The sequence below is a fragment of the Trichosurus vulpecula genome, chromosome 4 (genome assembly GCF_011100635.1).
Source record: "Trichosurus vulpecula isolate mTriVul1 chromosome 4, mTriVul1.pri, whole genome shotgun sequence".
Taxonomy (NCBI): Eukaryota; Metazoa; Chordata; class Mammalia; order Diprotodontia; family Phalangeridae; genus Trichosurus; species Trichosurus vulpecula.
Genome location: NC_050576.1, coordinates 106,391,157 through 106,414,705, shown reverse-complemented (window position 1 = coordinate 106,414,705; position 23,549 = coordinate 106,391,157). Strand labels below are relative to the sequence as shown.

The following is a 23,549-nucleotide window of genomic DNA, read 5'->3' as shown; positions in this document are numbered from 1 at the left end:
GGACTATTGCAGTAATCTCCTAATTGGTCTCCCAATCTTGAATCTCTCTCCACTTTCATCCATTCTCCACATGCTTCCAAAATGACTTTCCTAAAGTGATGGTTTATCTATTTACCTACCCTACTCAATAGACTCCAATGGTTCTATATTGTCTCTAGGATCAAATACAAACTCCCTTGTTTGACATTTAAAGCCCTTCATGATCTGTTCCCGATCAACTTTTCTAGCCTTAATATGTATATATATATACACACAATATACTTATAGACATGTTTATATATGCATATATATACACACATATACATATATTATTTTCATTCTCATATTCTATTTTCTAGCCAAATTGGCTTTTACACACTGGTTCCTCTCTTCCCATCGACCAAGCCTTGGCACTCTCTGTCCCCAGTGCCTGGAATGCATTTTGTCCTCACCTCTCACCCTTAGAATCACATTTCCTTCAAAAGTTAGCTCAAATGCCACCTTTTACATGAAACCTTTGTTAACTTTCCAGTTCCACCCCCCAAATTACCTTGCGTATATTTTGTACAAAGTTAGGTGTGTGTGCACATTGTCTTCCCCAATAGAATGTATGCTCGTTGAGGGCAGGCACAGAGTAGTTTTTGTTTGCATCCTCATCACCCAACAAAACATCTAGTACGTAGCAGGCATTTAAGGAATGCTTGTTGATCGCCTGAATTTGCAGATGAGGAAACTAAGGCCCACAGAGGTTAAGTCAAGGGCCATCACACAGGTAATAAATGGCAGAAGCAAGATTTGAACCCACGTCCTCCTGACCTCACATCTAACCATTCTTTTTGCGGTAGTAGGCTGGACCATACAATAATCACTGACGACTGCAGGACGACTGTGCATTGAGTGTTTGTTCCATGGAGACTTCCCCCTCTAGACTACAGAGGCAGGTTTCTAAGGAGGACTTTGGGTGGTCTGATTTCTTGGGTCGCTTTGAAAGCAAACTGTGGCTGTGTTTACGATGTTGTCTTCCTCTGGGCAAGGCTGGGCACCATTTTCAAAGATCATTTTTCTGAATCCAACTCTGCTCTCGCTCTCCCTGTCCCCCAGCGTCAGCTTCAGGTCTGTTTTGGACCAAAATCAAACATATGCACCAATGAACAGTAGTCCAGAACCCCCACTGCTTCAGAGTCTAGCCACCTGCACTGCTTTGTCATTCACCCAGACATCATGCTGGTTTCCCCATACCTCTCCTCTGCCTCCCCCACTAAACCCCTGTGACAGAATGCGCCCAAGCAAACACTCAGACATTCAGCCTCGGCTTGGCCCTCCGGGCCACAGGAGCCAGCTGCATGGCTAGACTCTCTGAGCCTTGAGGGAATGAATATAGAAATCTGTATGGTACTATGGAAAAGATGCTAGCCCTAGAGTCAGAAGATGTAGGTTCAAATCTTGCCTATCATACTTAACAACTATATAACCATAAATAAATCACTTAGAGTCCCTGGGCTTCCCTGTCCTCATCTGTGAAATAACAGGGTTGGATTAGTGGCCTTCTTGAGATACCTCCCAGCTTGAAATTTGCGATTGTATGATTTATGTCTAAGTTGGGAGGGATTGGGCAGAGACATTTATTTCCAATGGACAATGAGTTTCCTTTAGTAGCTGGACCTTTATTTCTCCCAAATGAGATCTAGGATAATCATCTGAGCCAAGAGCTTTAGTTATGCACAGGAGAAGGAAAAATATTTTGCAAACCAACTTTCATCTTACAATGAGTTTTTCCTTCTGCTTGTGAGTCTTGTGTCTCCACCTGACAAGGCACTACCTGAAGGCGGGACTATCTCCTCCTCCTTCTGAATTTCCCTGTAATCGCTTGCATAGGATCATACACACAGGGGAACTTTTAGGATGTGATGTGGACTCTCAGACTGACCTCGAGTTTACATTAGTACATGGTATCCTGGTGGGAAGTGGCCCCTTACCAGCCTATCACTTTCTTTTCTGCTCCATTCACTGAGGAGCGGCACACACCATAATACTACAGGGTGAGGAGCTTGTCTATTCATTAGCCCTGGCAGGCACGTGCCTCAGTACTGGGGCACATCCTCCCCTATGCCAGAGTTGTGAAAAGTCAACCAATTTTCAGCCATGCTAACTTTGGGGTCAAAAGAGAAACATGAAATAAGCCCCAAAAATGATCAATAGACTGGGAAAGTCGAGAAGTAAGGATGGCATAGAAACTGGATTTTGTTGCAGCTGCTAGTAGGGTAAAGTATTATCCAAAGAGCCCCAGGGGACAAATCCAGTTAGCTCCTCTTATCGGATGGATAGAATTGCAAGGTGGCAGGTTTTCTGAAAATCTTCCCCATTGGATATGAGGGGCTAACTGGATCCAATGGACAGAATTTTCAAGGTGGCAGGTTCTCTTTTGACACAAGGATGGTGGTTCTAGCAATCAGACTAGTCCAAAAAGGGAATGGGGTTGCCTTGTTAGACAATGACAGGCAGAGGCCGGACAGAGGGTATTTATGCAACATGTAAGAGATTGAGCCAAATAGCCTCTAAGATTCCTTCCAACTTTAATAATAATTATATTAACAATTAATAATATGAATATTTAGCTAGGGAGGCAGAGGACCTGGGTTCAGATTCTGCTTCCAATAGTTCACCACATGTGCGATGTTGGGCAAGTCACATAACTGCCCTGTATGTCAGTTTTCTCAACTGTAAAATGAGGGGGTGAGATTAAATGGCCTCTGAGGTCCCTTTCAGCCCAAGATCCATGAACCCATGATTCTGCAACAGAGATAGCAACCAAATATGTGTGCACAAGGTAACAGTATGTGTACAGCAACCCACAAAACTACCCTTGGAGACAGTAAGCAAACATGCACGTACCCACTTACACACGCGCAAATACATACAAAACCTTTTTCAAATACAAGTGTATACCAAGCAATCTTCTCTGGTTTCATCAGAAAGCTTTTGGTTTCCTTCTACACCTCCAATCATCACTCGCAGGGTCAATATCATTAGTCCCCCTCCAAACTGCACACACTCCCAATGCCTCTTATTTCATCCTCTGGTTTTATTTGTTCCTCTCCAGTTTCTAGGAACCTTTAGACTCTTGTAAGTACGACAAGAAGAGAAGACAGCCATGCAAGATTGGGGTGGGGAAGTCCTAGTTCTACTCTCCATGACAAGTCAAGCTGGAGATGAGAATGGGATGCCTCATGCTTGTGGGGGGCAGCTCAGACTGGCCAAATCCCCTCTCACCTGAATCAGCGGTCTGAACAGTGATGAGGGAACTGGTGATAGCAGGCCTGTTTTGGGAATAAACCCGGAACGAGTAGTAAATCCCGGGATTGAGGTTGGTCAACGAGAAAGACCGGGCCTTAGAGTGAATTTTTTCTGACTGGTTGCCTGAAGAACAGAAATTTTAGGTCAGCTCAGGGGGGCCCCTGAATGAGCAGCCAGAGACATGGCATGGGTCCCTGGCCACCTGTCAAGGACAGGGTTGGGCCACTCACAGCTGGGACATCATGTCAGGTCTGGGTGCCCAGGCGCTTGTGCCAGCCCTAAACAGAGACCACTAGACTGACCAGATGAGTCCTTCCTGCCTCAGAGTGTGGACTCTTCAAGATCCACATCTATCTCAATCCTGCAGTGAGGATGAAGGGGGACAGCATTCTCCTTTCCAAATCTGTCACATTCCTTTGGCTTTCTAATTCTAAACTTTTTTTTTTTTTTTAGTATTGGAGGTGGGGTAGGGAGGGAGATTAGACCTGATATAGGGAACTCCCAGTGAGGAAACCCCCTTTACCAATGCAGACTGGCACCTGCTTGGCAACTTGCAGTCTTAAGAGAGTTGCCTAGGGCACTGAGTGTTTAAGTGACTTGCCCAGGGTCACACAGCCCGTATGTATAAGAGGCGGGGCTTGAGCCTGGGTCTCCCCAACTACAAGGCCAGCTCTTCGTAACACCAACTTTTACCAATAGTACTGATCATGTGTAATCCCTCAATCCCATTTTGGTAACCAGTATAATACATCAAACTCTCCATTAACTAGGGACTGATGAACCTGTGTGGTATATAGATTAACCAAGCCTCTCTGCCTTCCCATCTTCTACTTCTCATTCTTTGCCTTTTGGCTGCTCAGGTGCAATGCCTAGAAGGATTGTTAGAGAGGCTCTTTTCCTAAATACCACCAGGAGTGAGTGAGTGAGATAGGAAGATGAATAGATAGATAGATAGATAGAGAGTGTGTGTGTGTGTACATGCATGTGTGTGTACATGCTGGGGAGATGGTGTTGGTAGAACTTTGAAAATATAAACAAAATGAGGGATTTGGAATCATCTGTGGATTTAAAACTCCATACTCCCCTTAACTATATAAGGCAAAGTTGGCTGTAATTTTTCCTCTGCTTGTACCTAGGGTCCTCTCTGGGGAGGTTAGATCAGTTAGAGGATTGTTGTAAATGAGACCATGCTCCTGGGTTTGACCCCCTCTGGACAAGTCAGCTTCACATAGAGTATAAAAGTATGTCCCTGGTCACAGGCAGCAACCGGGAATAGCAGGGGAGACCTAGATGGTGCATGTGGCTAGGTCAAGGCAGGGGCTAATCCTTTTTTTTCTGAAACAATTTGTAATCTACTGAGGGCCATTCTTTTTTGTGTGGGAGATCATTCTCTTTCCCAGCACCAGAAGCCTGACCTGTGGAAATTTAAGAAAACTGACTCCCTGCCCTTAAGGAGCCCAGTGCTAAGATAAGATCTAGCTTACCTGGGGCTCATGGCCTAAAAAAGGCCTCATTCCAATGCAAGGAAGAGACCCTGGGAAGGGGTGGTGGCCCATGCATGCTTAGCCCACTTCTAAAGACTTTATCAGCCTTGTGGTTTTTTCCTCTTGACTACCATTCCTATTCCTCCTTCCCCCCTTCCCCAACCCAGCATATATATTGATTCCACTAGGCCATAATTAATCCCAGGCCTCTCTGAGCCTCAGACTTAGAAGGAGCTTTTAAACGGCATCCACCACTATCCCCCTGCTGCCATGCAGGCCAATGCTTACTGTATGAATACTCAATCACAAAGTCAGTTCCTGGCTCGAGATTGTGGTCCCATGTGAGGTTGGCCGATTTACTGTTGGCCTTCACCGTGAAGTTCCATATGGACTGTCCATAGGGGGCTGGTGAATAGGTTAGAAGAAGAGTTAGTAATGATGGGGGGAGGCAGGGCTGGGCACACACACAGGCCAGGGTCTGCTGGGAAAGAACAGAGAGTCAGAAATTGCCTGGTTTACATGGCTCCAACATAGTTCTAAGTCTCAGCCTTGGGTGGCTGAAAACCAGTGGGCCCAGTGTGTGCTAAAGAGCATGCAGGCTGACCCTGGTGTGGAGGGAACAACTACCCATGGACAGCTGGATAGCCTCTACATAATGCAAAGGGGAATTCAACTCAAAGTATGGTTTCTTACTCAAACTTCCCTATGGTGCCTGGGTTCAGCTCTGGAAAGGCCTGGCTCTCCAAACAGGTCCCATTTCTCAGAGGAAGGGAGAAAAAGTCCCCCTTTGCCTGAGTTGGGCATAGAAGGTGGTATTCTTTGTCCTTAAAACTACTAAAGTTTTTTTGTGATGGTCAGAGTGGCTACTAAAATAGCAAATGAAAGTCATGATCTGTGATGGGGTGGGAAGTGACAAGGTGGGGGGTATTTTCTGAGGCTGGGAGGTGTGAGTGTGTGTGTATGAAGGGGGAGGGGGTGTGAAGGGAAATGCAAGGCTTCTCTAGAGTACAGTTTGGCAGCATGAAAAGTTACATGAGTAATCCCATCCTTTGACCCCATAATTCCGTTACTGGGGAGACCCCCAACATCGTAATTGAAAGCAGGAGCGGCAACAACAAAAGATCTATCTTTTCAAAGATTTTTGTTGTAGGTAACTGTAAACAAAAAGATACAACCTAAACATACATCAATAGGGACACGGTTAAAAGAATTGCAGTATGTTAATGGAATGGAATGTTTCAATGCTATTAAGATGGGCAAGCAGGATGAATACAAGGTGATCTGGAATGGCCTTTATGAAATAAGGCAAAGAGAAAAAAAGCAGACCCAGAAGATGGAGGATGCATTTATAGGATTACACTCATGTGAGGAAAAATGAATGAGGCTGGACAAAGAATCCCGATGGGGAGATGTGGAGTGAGGGACTCACAAAGTGTCATTATGCCACTTTACGGCTGGACAGTAATTAATTTAAATGCAAATAGTAAATTCAGTTGTTTGTATTGATGTTTGATGTTTGCAATAAGACATTTAAAACTATTTTTAAGGGAAAAAAACCCTAGAGGCACACTGGGAGAAAATCCAAACCAGACAGGCCTGAGAGAGGGCTGCTCTGGTTCAGAGACACCTTGGTAGATTCTCAGTCTAGCATACCTACTCAGAAGGAGCCTAGGTCAGGTCAACAGCCATGAACCCTGCTCCCTTCCTCCTCATCATTCAGAGGTTTTCTAATGGTCTGGGACTACACTCTGAAAGATCTTAAACCCATCAGCAATTCCTCCTCCCTCCCAGCAGAACCCATTGAGACTGGCCCAGAACACCTCCCCTTCCCTGGAATTCTTTCTACTACATTGGATTCTTCTCACTCTAGCTTCTTAGGACAGGGGTGGGGGTGGATGGGTGCACTCCCTATGCTTTGGACAAGGCATCAATTACCCGGCTCCTGATAGCTGGGAGCTCCACTATCAAAGCCATTGAATCGAAGACATCACTAATCTTCAAACACAGTCATTTTTCAGGAGACCCAGCAGTCTGATTACCCCATTTCCCAGCAAAGATTTAATAGTAGAATGCTAGCATGAAGCCTCATATTTCAAAGACTTTACAAGCGTGGCTCCTGTATATTTTATTAGCATGCAAGGGGGTACTGTCACCTACTCACTTTTTAAAAATAAATGAACCAAGTGCACACAGTACAGTCTGTGTGGCATATAACTCAGCTTGCAGGGTTCGGGAGTTACAACGGGCTTCCTGATCTTTACTAAAGTAATGCCCTTCCCCTGAAGCCTGGAGGATAGCATTTGCCCAAGGACAGCAGTAGTTGATGTTGGGCAAGTTATCAGAAATTTGGTTTCCTGGCTAGAACTGCCATGGACCCTCCAACCGGGTGGTCAGGCTGGTCCAAGTTCCATACTTTTCTTCAAGGCTTTTTTGCCTGAAGTAGCTGCCTTAGGCAAATCTCAACTCTGAACTGCATGCCTTCAGGAAGGTCATTGTAAGAGTCCCTTCTCATTTCTGGTGACAGCTGGAGGGGGATGCTTTCTATAGTTGGGGTAAAGATGTTCATTTGACTAAACGCCTCCAGGCAAAGTTGAGGGAGTTCTGAAGTTGGTCTAAAGAAAAGAAACTAAAATGATAAGCTGGAATAGGAGTATTTGGAAGGTTGGAGGAAGGATTCTCCAGGCCTGTAAAGACGAAAGCAGGGAGTGGGGGCGGGACATCAAAGTTTATAGATCACAGAGGGTGATGATAATAAGGTGAACTCAGACTAGTTCACCAAATTCAGAATACCAGAACCAGAGAGGCCCCCTGGAAGTCTGAAAGAAAGCTTAGGATAAATGAAAGGAAGTACTTCTTCAAAAAAGTCTATGGAACGTGTTATTCCCCCAAAGAGTAGTACAGGACGAAAGTGGAAATAGCTTGCCAAAAGGCTGCGATGAATTGGTAGATGAAAGAGCCAGATTGGGTTATGAAGAGAGATTAGGAAAGTTGGAAGACATTTCTAATGTCTGAGGCTGGTCGGAGGGGAGGAGAGCCATGCTTTCCCATAACAGGTCCCCAGCGGCTCTGTCTGGATGGCCCATAGTCTTGGCCCATCATGGCAGTGCTGACGTTTTGATGTCACCAGAGGGTAAGGTATAATCATTCTTCCTTGTCACTCTATGTGCCTTTTCTGAGAGCACAAGGTAATTGAATGATGTCAGGCTCAACTTCAGCGACTGAACACTTTTTGCTATCACTCAAAAAGCACACTAATCACCAATTAGCAGATGGCAGCTCCCAGTGATCTTAACAGGGTTTTCCCTAGTCAATTTTTGTTCTAAAGGTCAACATAACTTCAACACTTCAGTGTTAACTTCTGTAGAGACAGCTTTCCCAAGGTTAAAGACTTTGAGTTAATATTTTTACCAGTCCTCTGAGAGCTTAAAGCATTTTATCGATTTATCCCCTCCCCTCCAAATCCTCATCATATGGGAGGCAGTGTGGCGTAGTGATTAGAGTGTTGGATTTGTGATCAAGAAGGTCTTGTGGGATTCAAACCCCACTTCTGACACCTTCCTAGCACTCAAACAAATTCCTCTCTGCCTCCTCGACACTTGGCACAGTTCTTGGCACGGCAGCAACGCTTATCAATTGAGTTCCGAACATTGGCAAAATTAGATTTTTCATATGAGGCACGGTGGCTGCCCTTTGTCAACCAAATGGGGGCTGGGAGCAGGGCAGAGAGAGCCTGAAAGGTGAAGGCACCTTTGCCCCAGTTCTCACAGCTGGTGAAGACTACAGCTGGGACCAGAACAGGCAAATCTGCTCCCCTTTTCCTTGGCTGCCCCCCACCCCCACTCCCCCACTAGCCTTACTGTCTGTCTCATGCTGACTTTCCAGCTGGCACATTGGCTCCATAAGCTAGAGACCCTTCCTTCTAGGCAATAAAAGCCTGTTTGATGCTCAGTTAGAGGTATTGCTGAATTCCCCGAGGGGTTTCTTCATACTGGAAAAACAAAGCTTCCCGTCCTGACTCCTTTATGCCTTATCCCAGCAGGCTGGGTCTTAGATTGATTTTTATGAGCAGCCACTCAAATGGCCATAATTTCACTTCCACGCATTACAGGGTATGGGGAACATCAGTGGAAACAGCAGCTTAGCACCTTTGGCCATTACTAGACTCCTTGATGGCAGTACCATTTCCTGGAGCTCATATAATCGACTCTTTTTAAAAGGAAAGGGGAGGGGGAGATGAGAACCAGGGATGGTCCTATGAGGGGCACAGATCAGGTGCTCTGGGCGTGGTATCCCTTTTGGAGGATCCCTTTATACACTTTACGAGCTCTACTCCTCCATGCAGAGACACAGATACTGCTGATAAGTGACAAGTGGCGCCAGAAAGCTTTGCTACCTGGCTGGTTCTCTGGGGATGAGGCTCTAGTTTCTACCTAGCCTTGTGCCTTGAGAGGAAGGTTCCTCCTTGCCTTGGGATCCCCCATCTAGGATGCAAACCTTTCTCTGTTTCACTGCACCTAGTGCCCAATGCAAACTCTGTGGCTTGAGATAGTCTGGACATGTCATTAGCACACCCTGGGCAGGATTAAAAAACTATGCTTCCCTGCATGGCAAAATTTCAGTAGCATGTTTTCCTGTTCATTGGGGGCTTTGAGTTTTCATTTTAATACATGTCACATCCATCACAAAATAAATACTTATGGCTCATGGAGTGTGGCATCTTCTGGCATTAAAAGTAGGCACGCTTATTTAAAAGTCCTATTTAAAAGAGACTTATAGGACTTAGAGCTGCAAGGTACTTTAGAAATAATCCAGTCCAATCCTAGAAATAATCTAGTCCTTTACTTTACAGATGAAGCCCAGAAAGGCAAGTAATTCCTCTAAGGTCATATGGGAAATAAGAAGCAGAACTGAGATTTGAACCCAGGACCTCTGCCTCCAAATCCAGTGCTCTTTCTGCTGCATCACGCTGCCTCCCACTAAACACCCTGTGTGCTGGGCTCTAAGCGGCTGCCTTTCTTGCCGACCCCTAGGCTCAGATTTGGTCTGGATGACTGGGTAAGGACCTGAGCTTGGTATACAATTGTGTGTGTGAGGTGGAAGGATCCTGCCCATCCCTTTATCATAGGCTGGAGAAGCTGATGATGAGGATTGATGATGATAATACTAATAATAAATAATGATAGCTCAGATTTTAGAGTGCTTTAAGGTTTTGCAAAAAGGCCAGGAAGGGTGAGGGACTATGATGCAGGTGAGGCTGGAAGCCTAGGAACAGAATTCACATTCTAGGCCTTTGAGACCTTCTCAGGACCAGGAATTCTGAGGCCTCCTGGATACCGGGACATGAGTCTAGTCCTTGGATACATGACTCCTTGGCCTAGAAACCACTGAGGGGTGTCCATAAACACTAGGCCCGGTCCCAGCTCTTGTCCTAGGAAGACTATGTACGTGTCTCTACTGAAGAGTCGAGAGAAGGGATGGGAAGGGGCGGAGGCTAGAGGGGAAGAGGGAAGTGTGTGTTCAGCAATACCAGTGTCCTGTATCTTAGTCACGGCGGTTGGAGGACTCTCCGTGGTAGTGGTGGCAGCGGTAGTGGTAGTAGAAGCAGTAGTAGCGACGGTGGTGGTGGTGGTGGTGGTGGTGGCAGCAGTGGTGGTAGTAGTGGTAGGTGCAGCAGTGGGGACAGTTGTGGCAGCGGCGGTGGTAGCTACGGCAGTAACATCAGTACCGCTCACAGCACTTGTAGCACTGATTGTAGTTGGAGGCAAGATGGTGGGAGCTGAGAGGGAAACGTAAAACAGCCGGGTCTGGTTGGTTTGGTAGTCTCCAGGTTGGACACATTCCCACAACCCTACCCCAAGAGGCAGGAGGCCCCAGGGGAGATGTGGCTGCAGGAGCTAAGATCCCCAAGTGAAACAAAGGGTATGTTGGATGAACCATGATGGCTGAGAACACAACCATGTGGAATGACGAAAATGAAGCCCGAGAGTGTGTTTCATTTTCTTCTCGATGGTCTGTATGGCTCGAAGCACCCAGCATGCACCCAGCAAAGATGGGAGAAGGGGATAGAGGATGCACAGAATCTCTTAGACCCAGGGGAATGTGAGAAATCACAGGGAAGAGCAGCCAGGAAGACATAAGACCAAACCCAAGCAGGAGCCATATCTCAACCCAAGCCCGCTCAGCCAGTCCCAGGGAAGGTAGAGGGATCCTCAGTTGGGTGGCCCCTGGGGCACACAGTCTGCCATTCCCAGGGTACAGTCCCTTAGACAGCTTCACCTTCTCCTGTCCCCCAAATTATGCTCTGCTATTTCTCCTTTGGACAAAAAAAGCCTCAAAAACTTGAGAGTTTCTTCTCCATTCTCAGAACTGGGCTAAGTTCAGAGTTCTCTGGCTTCTCATGGACCTGCCTGCTGATATAAACTCTATTTTATGATTTTCGACCTCTCCCAGCTATTCTCCCTGAACCAAGGCAGTCCAAGATCATATTACCCTACTTGGCTTCCACATTCCTCTGCTGACTCAGGCTGAGCTTGCAACACACTAAAACTCCAAGATCTGTTTCAGAACAACTGCTGCTGTTTATCCATACCTTGGTGGCCCCCTCCCCCTCAGATCTCATACTTGTGAAGTTGATTTTTTTTGTATTGGTGTAAGACTTTACATTTATGCCTATTGAATTTCATCTTATTAGACAGTCCACTGCTTTTCCCTGTCAACATCCTAGCTATCATCCATTGTGTGGTTCTGCGAAGAGATCCTTCAAAAACTCAGTGGAAATTGGCCAGGGCCACTGTGGTAAACAGCTCGGGGCACCCCCATATGAATGATTTTAGTTCCTGCTCTCAGTGGATGGGAAGTATATGTGGTTGGAAGCAGTGGTGGTCAACGACTACCTCCCTACAGACATTCCCTTCCATCTGAAGGAATGGAATTCACTCAGGAATGATGGCATGTGTTGGGCTTCTACCTATACTTCTCCTAGCCCTGCCTACTCCACAATGATGACTGGAGAGCAGAACTAGGCTGTGGAGGAGGGTAAGAGCCAATCATTTGCTTCTTCTCTGGATACCTGATGCAGCTGGGGGCCTGGGAGTATTATAATATTCACCCATTGTGGTCTCTGGTCCACTATCTACCATTTATGCCAACAGGGGACCAGGAACGCCACCTTAAGGGATCAACAGAGGATGGGTGACTTTCATCTTTCTGGAGGCCCAAATGACTCCAAAGGATCACAAAGACAAGAGCATTCAGATTGCCTCACCCTACCCCAGACCGCTAGCATCACACTGTCCTTCAGAGAAGAAAATAGGCAAGCCTCCCAGCTGGGATGGTAGTGGTGGTGGGGCCTACCATGGGCTTTTCCCTCTTGGCAAGAATTTAGGGATCTTGAGCCTTCTTTTCTTAGCCCTACTCTAAACAAAGGTCTCTTTCATTTGCCCAGGTCACCCAGTTACAAAACTCACATAGAAAAAAGAGAGGAGGTTCCTGGGGCCTGGAAGTCATGGCCCCAATGTGGAAGATCAGAAGGGTTTATTGGGCCCTGAGGGTGGAGGGCACAAAAGGCATACTGGGAGGCCAGCCAGAGATTTTAGATTCCTTAGATTCTTCCTGAGGCTCAAAGCTGTGGCATTAACACTTCTCTTTGTCCCAAATAACCCTCAGTCAATAGGAAAGTCTTGAAATACATACATACATATATATTTATATACATGCATACATACATATATACATATATATATTTCAAACCCCACTCTCATGCTGTTTTTTTAAGGACTGAATGAATAGCTACCCTTTGCCAAGGTCCCAAATTATAAAGCACTTTACATATATTATATCAGAGTAGCAATGTCAAGGATTCATACTGCACCACCTCCCTTCATCTTTGAAAACAGATACAATGACGGGGAACTTCTGGAAAGCCAGATCAGCTCTGTTCCAAGTCTGGTAATTCCTCATCAGTAGTGGGCCCCTGGTACCTCTGTGACCATTTTATCATGAGCTGGGGGGTTAGTGGTCATTTTGACCTCCAAATAAGACTTCCTCAGAACCTTATATTTTTAATGATTTCTGGGATGACAAGCTTTTACAACCATCTGTCCCCAGGTCAGATGTCACAGAACAATGGAATTTAATGACTCAGAGGTTGTCTAGCTCAGCCTACACATCTGAGAAAAGCTGAAATGACTGGGAAAGCAGAGGGTCAGTTTTTCTCCAAGTTTGACAGTTCCTGATAGAATCCCGCCACACAAAGAGTAGGTCTTAAACACATCTGTGACCCCTGTTGAATTCGTCCAGCCCTTACATGAATGGAAACCTCACTAAACATAGCTGACAAGGGTTCTCCAGCCTCTGCTTGAAGACTTCCAAGAAGGAGAAGCCCATTGCCTCTCAAGTCAGACCATTGCACCTTTAGATATCTATAAGTGTTAGTATGTTTTTCCTGATGCTTAAAAAATGATTATTTAAGACCAACTGACATCAAACCTATATGAGTCTCCTTGTAACTTCTACCCATTAATCTCAGTTCTGCCCTCTGGAGCCAAACAGAACAAATCTAATCTTTCCTCTATATGACAACCCTTCACATACTCGAACTCAGCTATCTTGCTCCCCAACTCACTCATCTTCTCTTCAGGCTGAACATACCCAGTTCTTTCAATTGTTCCTTCTATGACATCCTCAAGGCCCTTCCCCAACCCGGCTGCTCTCCTCTGGGCACACTTCAGCTTATTAATGCCCTTCTTAGACCACAGCATCCAAAACTGAATGCAACACTCTTGGTTAGGTCTGATGAGGGCATAGTACAATGGGGTTATCCCACCTCAGTTCCTGGAAACCAGGCCCCTCTTAATGGAGTCCAAGATCATCTTATCATTTTTAGCTTCCGTATCTCATGGCTGACTCAAGTAGAGCTGGCAGCCCACTAAAACTCCCAGATCTTTTGTTTTTTGTTTAGAACTGCTGCTGTCTACACATGCCCCCATCCCCTCTGACTTTATTATGCTTGTGAAGCTGATTTTTTTTGGTACCTAAGTATGAGATTTTACATTTATCCCTACCAAGTCTTCATCTGGTTAGGTTCAGTCCAATGGTATAATTTATCTAGATACCGGATGTCATCCATTGTGTAATTCTGGGAAAGGGCCCTTTAAAAACTCAGTGGGAACATGGCCAGGACCACTATAGTTAGCAGCTGTGGATCTGATTTTCATGAGATGCTTATCAGAAGTCATCATTATCACAATGGGGCCAATTTGGGAAGGGAACAATTTCCCCAAGATAGAGGCTAGAACAGGCATTCTTAACTTGAGAGTCCATGAATTTATTTATTTAATATTTGTTAACTATATTTATTTATTTAGTTTTAAATTTAATATATTTTATTTTGCCCCCCCGCCAATTACATGTTAAAACATTGATAACTATACTTAAATATAGTTGGCTTCCTTTATAATCCCATACATTTAATTTTATGTGTTTAAAAGAATTATTCTCAAAAGCGGATTGTAAGTTTCATCACACTGAAAAGGGGTCCCTGACTCAAACTGTTGAAGAACCCACAGCCTGGAGATAACAAAACAGAAAAGGGACTGAAGATTCAAACAGAGACTCACATGGAACCTGAGCATGGGGAGGGAGCTCAGAGTGGATCCAGCTCAATCTGTAACTGGACAGCAATGCTTGACAAGTGGTCATTCAGCCTCCTCTTGAAACCTGGCAGTGGCTCTACCACCAGAGGCAGCCTGTTCTACTTTTGGTCACCCGTACCGTAGAGGCAGCTGGGTGGCACAGTGGTTGGAGAACTGAACCCGGAATCAGGAAAACCTGAGTTCAAAACCAGCCTCAGATAGTTACTAGCTGTGTGACCCTGGGCAAGTCACTTCACCCTGTTTGCCTCAGTTCCCTCACCTATAAAATAGGGATAATAGTAGCAGCTTACTGGTTGTTGTGAGGATAAAATGTGATTTTTGTAAATCTCTTAGCACAGTGCCTGGAACATAGAAGGCACTTAAAAATGTTGGTTTTCTCCCTCCCCCCCTTCCTTCCTTCCTTCCTTCCCCCTCCCTCCCTCCTTTCCTTCCTTCCTTCCTCCATTCCTTCCTTCCTCCCTTCCTCCCTCCCTCCTTTCCTCCCTCCCTCCCTTTTTCCCTTCTTTCCTTCCTTCCTTCCTTCCTTCCTTCCTTCCTTCCTTCCTTCCTTCCTTCCTTCCTTCCTTCCTTCCTTCCCTCCCTCCCTCTCTTACAGAATCAAAGATTTTCAGAGTTGGAATGAACCTTGGTCCATTAGTTCATTATACTTGTCTCCTCTTGCCCCCCCTTGCCCCCACACCTGTTAGTATACCACATGGCATTCTTCTGGGCCTTCTCTCTTTCAGAGTCTCATTGGTTCCCATCTCTATTCAGATAAGATTCCCAGATCTACATAGCTAGACCAAATTTCTCTTCTTACCACATCACCCACTATTTATTGACTGTATCACTCCATGTGTCACAGGCAGCTCAAACTCAACACCTCTTTCTCCCCAAATCCACTTCTCTCCCTAATTCCCTGCTTCTGTTGAGGACACGATCATTCTTCCAGTCATCCAGGTTCACGCCCTCCACCTCATAGCTCAACTCTTTACTTTCTCTCACCTCGCCTCTCTTCCAGCCAATCAGTTATCAAGTCTTGTTGATTCTACCTCTCTTCCACCCATCCCTTCCATCCCCTCCTTCCCATCCACATGGTCACCATTTCTACTTCAGTTCTCATCACATCTCACTGGGACTATTGAAATAGCTTCCTAATTGGTCTCCTTGCTTTCAGTCTCTTCTCACCAGTCTACACAGCTGCCCAATTAATATTACTAAAATACAGGTCTAAACATGTTATTCCCCTGCTCAAAAAATTCCAGCGGCTCTCCTTACCCTCTCTAGGACAAAAGACAACCTCCTCTCATTGGCATTTAAAGTCCTTTGGAGTCTTTCTTGAGACTATCTTTCCAGGTTTTTGGGTTTTTTTTTACATACCCTTCCCCATCACACACATTATGTTTCCACCAAAAGTCTTCTTTGGCTGCTCATACAAGAGGCTCTTTCCTATCTCTGCATCTTTGCACAGTCTATTTCCCATCCTTGGAAAGTCGTCCTTCCTAATTCACTTGCCTAGGAATTCCTAGCTTCCTTCGAAGCTCATCTCAAGTACTACTTCTTATATGAGGCTTTTCGTGATCCCACAATATGCTCCTGCTCTCCCAAATCACTTTGTATTTACTTCCCGCATACTTTGTCCTTGATGTGTACAAGTTATGTTCCCCAATAGAATGTAAGCTCCTTGAGGGCAAGGACCGTTTTCTTTGTGATTTTATATTTTCAGCACCTAGCAGAATCTTGGCACATAGTGGGCTTGTAGATTGATCAAACTGAAATGAAACTGAGATACATCAACTATGAGCTTAGAAATTCATCAAAGATTAAAGCTGAAGGGGATTCCTAGAGGCTATCTAGTCCAACACAATCATTTTACAGATGATAAAACCGAGGCAGAGTGAGCAAGTGACTTGTCTAAAACCACATAGTAAGAAAGTAACTGCAGCTAAAACCCCACTGTCTCTTTGGTTCCCTCTGCTTCCCCTGCCCTGGGTGGCTCCTTAGACTGGTCCTAGCACCGAATAGAGACCAAGAACCCTATGGAGACATTGACTAAAGTTGAGCTCTTTGGGAAATGGCGGGGGTGGCATGGTAAGGTGCTGTAGGGGAGGCACTAATCATGGTCTTTGACACTGGTCTCTTTATCCCCAGTTGCCTTAGTCTGCCTATGTCTGTGTGTGCATGGATCCTGGTAGGTCCTAGGTGATTAGTGGAAGGAATAGCAGAGTGGACAACCCCAAGAGGGGATGAATCTCTTGCTGACAAAGAACAAGGCTAGAATACAAACAGAAGAAAGCAAGGAGATGCAAAAGCAAAGAGAATCAACCCAAATGAGGATGGGGAAGGGGAGAAGGATGGGAAATAACCCAGTGGTAAAAGATCTGACTTTTCTCTCTGAGTGGAGTAAAGAACAATCTCCTTAAGAAAACTCTACTCTTGACTCCCCAATCTGCTCTTTCAAGGTTACCTCTTAAGGGTGCAAACCCCAACTGAACTCTGTTGAGCCCGTTTCCCAGGACCCCTATAATGTCAACTCTGGGTCCATTTCCCTGATCTGGACCTACTCCCATTTTCTAGATAATAAAACTGAGACTCAGATAGGAATTCAAGCTAAAGCCAATGGAGGGATCTCAGGAGACTTGTGCCCTATTTTTCTAGCTTGGATCCAGTGGAGGGCTCTCAATTAATGGCTCTCAAATCCCAGAAATGAGAATTTGTAGGGAGCGATTGGGATTTGGCCACCCTGGCTATTATTTTGACCAGATTCCACCCCCAATTTCTGCTCCCTTCTGTTCAAAAGCTGCCTTTCAGCTTTCTACATTGGGGGCTTCCCTCAACCCTTAGAGAAGGTTGACTTCCTGGGGAGGCAGAGCGCAATTATCACTCAGGGGCCAGTAGGATTGCAGCTCCCACTAAGATAGTGCATCAGGCAGGGAAGGCCCTATTCAAGACTGCATTCATGGGGGCCTCAATGAGCTAGCCCCAGAGCTAGTAACAAAACCAGCACTAGGCACCCATGCAGCATGCACTGCCAGCATGCATACCACTCTTACCCCACTTCCCCCTTTCAGTGGCTGGAAACAAGACCAGGGTGGAAGGGGCCTGGGGTGGCCTAGCCCCTGACACCATCTGTAACCAGAGCCTAGAGGGCAATTCTCCACCCTCTGAGACTGCCTTCTTGGACAAGACACTAGGCACTCAGCCAGGCTTCCACAATTCAGGGTCAGTAACTGTCAAGGTATAAAGCAGAGCGGCCAGCAGCCCTAAAGTCTAGTGTTTGGGGGAAGAGGTCTGTCCCCTTCAAAGCTGTCTCCCTCTCTTGGTGGAGTTTCTGGGACACTGATCCATGGCTTAAGCAGAGAGACTGTGTTAGGTGTCTTTGAATGCTTCCTAGGCTAAGACTTTCCTCTGGGCTTTGCCTCCAGCCACTGAAAAGGTCAATTGTGATCCATGCTTTGGCACTAGGTCCTCCCTGGCCTCCCCCACCCCAGTTCAACCTGGGCTCCTCCTGCACCACCCCATGCCATGCTGGTTACCTCCTTGGCTGGTACAATACCTGGGGTTGGAGTAGCTTCAGAAACAGCACCCAAGTTGGGGGGGAGGAGAGAGAAAGGCAAGGGAAGGAAGAGAAAACAGAGGTACAGGTGAAATCACAGGACAAGCACATGGAGAAGGTCTGGGGTTAAACACTGCATGGTGGGACTGAGGGAGGACACTGCTCAGTGGTCCCCTTTCCACCTTGCCCATAAGCCATGACCATATCAACACCAGCTAATATTTGGTAAATGCTTCCAGGTCCTCCCAATCAGGTTGGAGGTCGGCACCAGCTTGGACATGTTTGAACATGGGTTCTGGTGCCACTTCATGAATTAGATAGTCATCTTTCTAGGAGTTGAAGTGGGGTAATGGTCCGTTCCAATGTTCCCCCAGTCCTGGCTTATCTTGGATTCCTTTCCCCCTCTCAGCTGTGCAGATCTTTGAGGCCAGAAAGTTACAAGGATGGGTCAAGAAGCTTATTCCACTCCTTTTTCCTATTACCTATAAGAGTGCTCACTTGGTCAAGGTAGTTTGACTATGATTTAGACCATGATATTAGAGCAATGGAGAGGGACTAGCCATAGGAATGGTTCTTACTACCATAAACTGAATAGACTAGGGTTTTTTGGGGTGTGGGTGGGGGGAGGGGAGTACAGCTAGCTTAGGCCATCCCTGGGCTGCTAGGTAGAATACAGAAGCTAAAAGGGGCTCTGGAGCTCCTTTGCTTGTCTTCTGCCACTGGGTTTTTTTTCTCAAACCCATTAGAATGAAGGCCCTAAATTGCAACTCAGTATTCATGGCAAAAACCCAAGCCTGAGAGAAGGTCTTGCTTTGTCCTCTTGTCCCCTAGGGCTGCCGAACTTTTTCTTTGCTAGTCACTGGGTTTTGACAATGGGGCTTTATCTGCTTTTCTGCATCTGATCTGGGGAGCAGGAGGAGGAGGAGTGTTTCTCTCCTCCTGGGTCCTTATCCGATGTGGGCAATCAAGCCTGAATGCAGTCTCCACCTCCCCCCAGGAAATGTGTCTTCCAGTGCTCTGGGGTGGAGTGACCAAGCCTTCTTCTGCTGATCACTCTCTCCAGTTTACAAGACCAGAGAGGGCGTTCCATCATCAGTCTGTTTCTAAGTCAGCTGTGTCCTCTGCTTCATCCCCTGCCATTGCCCTAGAGTTAGATTATTGGGCAAAGATAAAGAAGGAGGGAGGCAGGCTCTTTTGGGGTGGGAATAGGGGGTTCCATTCCCATCCAAGGGTGGGATGTCTGGTTAGGTCCAAGGACAATGATCAGAGAGGCTGGAAGCTTCCTGGAGCTTCTGTAGCTGACCTGGGATACTGGTCTCTGGAGGTACAGAGGGATTCTCCTCCTCTATAGATTGGATCTGACAATTTGGTGGCTTTAAGAGCCCCCCATCTCCCCTATGTGGAGAGCTAAGCAACAGCTGCCTCTAGTGAATTTTCCCTGAAGACACAGCTTGGGTCTTAGGGCCCCAGGTGGCGTTCAGCCAAATTCATCCTGTAGCACAACAGAACCAATGCTAGTACCTTGAGCTACTAATGGGCTCTTGGGGAAGTGGGCTTGGGGGTGCCATTCCCTCCAACCCACTTCTTCCTCATGCTTTCTTTGCCCATTAGGATGGGAGACCCTTGCCTTTCTTTGTCTCCTTTGTGCTCAGCACACTACCTGAGCCGTAGTTAGCATTTAATAAATGCTTGTGGACTAACCTCTCACTCTCACCCATGTTACAGGGCTGCCCAATCCATCTCTTCCTGAAGAGCATCTACAAAAGGAGATCTGCAGCCTAGAGCTTCTGTCTGAGCCCATCACTGCTTCCTGTCCATTCTATTCTAAGGACTCCCAGACCAAGGCCAGAGTTGATCCCAGCCAGGCACTGGCCCTTATGAAGAAATCTCTGGGCCCCAGGGTCCTCATAGATATTATTATCATTACTGTTATATTCTTAGGTGAGTGAGTGTACATATTACCCACGGCATTCCTGTAATACATTTACTTCCAAAGCAACTTCCCTCATATATCAATGAATTTCATCCTCCTGATATCCCTGTGAAAGAAGATAGCCATTGAATAACTTTTCTAAGGACCCAAGTGAGGACCAGTGTTGTTCCACAGTCTAGGTTGCCCAACTCAGGCCTAGTGTGGAGCTCTTTCTAACAGACGGAGCAGAATATAAGCTCTCCAGCTCGGAAGAAGCCTTCTAGGATCTTGCCACCAAGGATGTAGCAGAGATGCTACATGTAGGATGTAGAAGAAAATGATGCTTTGGTGCACGTCCTCAGACAACTGGTTAAATCAGGACCGTTCGTTTCTGGTTTGAGCTGCACCGTCCCCACCAGTTGCCCGTCCAACCTCGAGGTAGTTCACCATACTTACCTTCATTCGGCGGAGCTGGCGACTCCTCTGTGACCACTTCCCCGGGACCCACTTGGGTCCTGGCGCTGAGTGAGAAGCGGTATCGCGATATAGGATCTGCTCTCTGTATTGAGAACTTAGTCTGATTGGGAGAAAAGGTCTCAATCACAGCCTTTCCTGTCTTGGTTCCATTAACTGGAGAGAGAAAACAAAGAAGAGTCTAATCACTTCAAGAGTCCTTTAACTCTGGAAGAGGAAGCTGTGGAATCTGCCAAGTGACCATGGAGACTAGGGGGACTGGCCAGCTTAGAGGCAGTTGGGTTTGAAGGCAGGGGCTCAGACACAAGGATATCCTGAGCTCTCTTTCAGGATCATGGAGCCACGCAGTTCCCATTTTCACCCTGCTACCACCATCCCTAGCTCAATGACAAGTAATCATTGCTATTTAGACACAGCCTGAAAGCCTCAGTTTGTGATCTTAAAGTCCCTCCATGCATTTAAACATTGTAGAAGATATGGATAAGCTCTAGATATATCTTTTTCTTAAAAAAAAACCCACCCAAAGAAACCAAAATAAAACCTAGCGCAAAGTCACTGGGCTTGATTTCAACCATTACTGGCTTCTTTCTTAAAGGGTCCATTCAATGTACTTCAAAGGATGCAGGGGTCAGGCTTAAAGTCCCATTCTGAACAGTACAAAAAAGTCCATTGTTAGATAATTGTAATGCTTAACAACAAAGTAACGGGCACTTTATTCCTGAAGAGCTGCTGCACCACCTATTTTTAGTTCTTAGAATCTCTTGAGACCTTCGAAAATAATGAACACTCCTCTGATACTTTGGGACACCAGAAATAAGCCTCAGGGGGAAGTGAGGTAACTGCTATTGAGGTGGAGAGAGGCTAACCCTGATTCTTCATTCCATATTTCCTTAGCACCTGGGTTTGGTTCAGTTTGCTCTGCTATGATCTCTCTCTCTCTCTCTCTCTCTCTCTCTCTCTCTCTCTCTCTCTCCTTCCCTGTTATTTCTTCCCCCTCCCTCCTCCTTCCCCATCCTTCTTTCCTCCTCCCTCTCCTTCTCCCCCTCTGTCTTTCTCTCCTCTCTCTCTTCCCTCCGTCCCTCCCTTCCCCTTATTTCCCCCCCTCCCTCCCCCTTCCCCATCCTCCTCTCTTCCCTCTCCTCCTCCCCCTCTGTCTTTCTTTCCTCCTCCTCTCTCTCTCCTTCTCCTCCTCCCCCTCTATCTTCCTTTCCTCCTCCTCCTCTCTCTCTCCCTCCCTTCCCCTTATTTCTCTCCTGTCCCTTCCATCAGACTTTGAGTTCTGGGGGGGGGGGCAGGAAGTTAGTATCTTTCCTTTAAATCAAAGAAGAAGGTCCTTCACAAAGAGGTTGCTTAGTACTAGGGGTTTGATCTGGTTCTCTGGCTGAGTGGTTAGAATGGAGTTTGTCTTTCCCAGATAAGGAAGAGGTATGGGGAGGATGAACCATACATACAGGCAAGGTATCTAAGATTGTATCCTGTCAGGATCCCATTGGGGTGTTCTGGGTGATCCCATTCCAGGTTGATTGTCTCCAGGTTGGGCTGCCGGACTCGGAAACGTCTGGGGGCGCTGGGTACTTGGGGAAGGAGGAGACAGCAAGGGAGAGGAGTGGAGGGGCAGGGGGACAAAGGGAAAGACAGGAAAAACAAAACACAAGCATGAAGGTAACTGAACCTGCTCAGCTACTAGATCAATATATGTCAGTCTAACATATTATAGGAGTAAAGAATTAAAAACTAGAGGACCATGAGTTGGAGTCCACTGCCCCAGGCTTGGGACTGGTGTTCTGGGAAACATATGGCTTCAGATCTTTGCCACCGAGCTCAGGGATATTTAAGAACCAGTAACAAACTTGCAGTCAATTAAATGAAGACTGAGTGCCCACCATGCCCCTAGCAGAATGCTAAGCTCTAACCCTTACCAGAGGATTCTTTTGAGGTTGAGCAGGGCTGCTTCTTTGAGGAAAGAAAGCCAATTTTTAGCAATTTTATGTGGATTTACAGGGTGGGCTTCTGTCACTGGACAGAAACTTGGGATGAGGTTACTGGGAAGCAAGAAGCTCTCGAGACTGAGAAGAGAATGAGAGTGAAGAGAGACAGATCCAAGATGGGAGAAAGAGGAGAGAGAAAAAAGGAAGAGAAAAGAAAAGGGAGAAAAAGAGAGAAAGAAAAGAGGAAGTAGGGGAAAATCAGGAAAGTAGAGAGAATGGAAAGAAAACAACATAGGAAAAAAAAGAAGTGAGAAATGAATGACTATGATTGTGCTCCCAGGTGAATTCTAGTCTCCTAAATAAAGCTGGCTCCATTAGCTAATAGACTTAATCTGGAGCACAGCATGATATGATATGATATGATATGCTATACTATAATGTAATATACTATAATAGAATTAATATCATATCAATAATATAATATAATATAATGTTAATATCATATCAATAATATAATATAGTATAATATAGTATAGTATAATATAATATAATATAATATAATATAGTATAGTATAATATAATATAATATAATATAATATAATATAATATAATATAATATAATATAATATAATATAATATAATATAATATAATATAATATAATATAATATAATATAATATAATATAATATAATATAATATAATATCAAGGAATCTGAGTTCAAATTCCAGCTCTGCCACTTGTTAGCAAATTACTTAATCTCCCTGTGCTTTAGGTTCTTTATGTACCTATAAAATGGAGATATGACAGACACTATCTTCCTCAAAAAGATGCTTTTGAGGAGCAATGAGATAACATAAATAATTGACTTGTAAACACAGTGTTAACACAAACGTCAGCGATGTTCTGATTCTCATTCTGACAAGAGTTTGCTATGTGGTGCTGGGCAAATCAGCTTAATCTTTCTAGGCTTTGGTTTCTTTATCTACAAAATGAGGGCATTGGACAGGCGACTCCCAAGACTCGTTCCAGCTCTAATAGGTTGTATCTTGCTATACAGTCCCTGTGCAGGGAAGCCCAAATTAAAAGCTTTCTGGTGATGAGACAGAGAGGTCAGGAGATTGTGTTCTTATGATACTGCCAAAGCTGCTGCATCTTTTTTGAATTGGGGTCCCTCAGAGACTCAGGGTTGAATGAGCTGTTTGTCTATAGTCACGGAGAGCCTGGGAGCCAGTCAAGGATCCAGGTGGTCCCCTTGGGAGTCAGTCTGTAACATCAGATCTGCAATTGTC

The 23,549-nt window shown here is 45.6% G+C and overlaps 1 protein-coding gene across 1 annotated transcript in view; it reads right to left on the bottom strand.

Annotated features, from left to right (window-relative positions):
* The window catches only part of NFASC (neurofascin), a 104,793-nt gene that overhangs the window by 20,616 nt on the left and 60,628 nt on the right, over positions 1–23,549 (bottom strand). Inside the window, exons 21-26 of the mRNA XM_036753636.1 lie at positions 21,783–21,905; positions 20,314–20,487; positions 17,946–17,960; positions 10,285–10,533; positions 5,046–5,162; positions 3,250–3,396 (exon numbers count right to left, since the gene is read on the bottom strand). Coding sequence (XP_036609531.1) covers positions 3,250–3,396; positions 5,046–5,162; positions 10,285–10,533; positions 17,946–17,960; positions 20,314–20,487; positions 21,783–21,905 — 825 coding nt within the window. The remainder of the gene's footprint in view (positions 1–3,249; positions 3,397–5,045; positions 5,163–10,284; positions 10,534–17,945; positions 17,961–20,313; positions 20,488–21,782; positions 21,906–23,549) is intronic.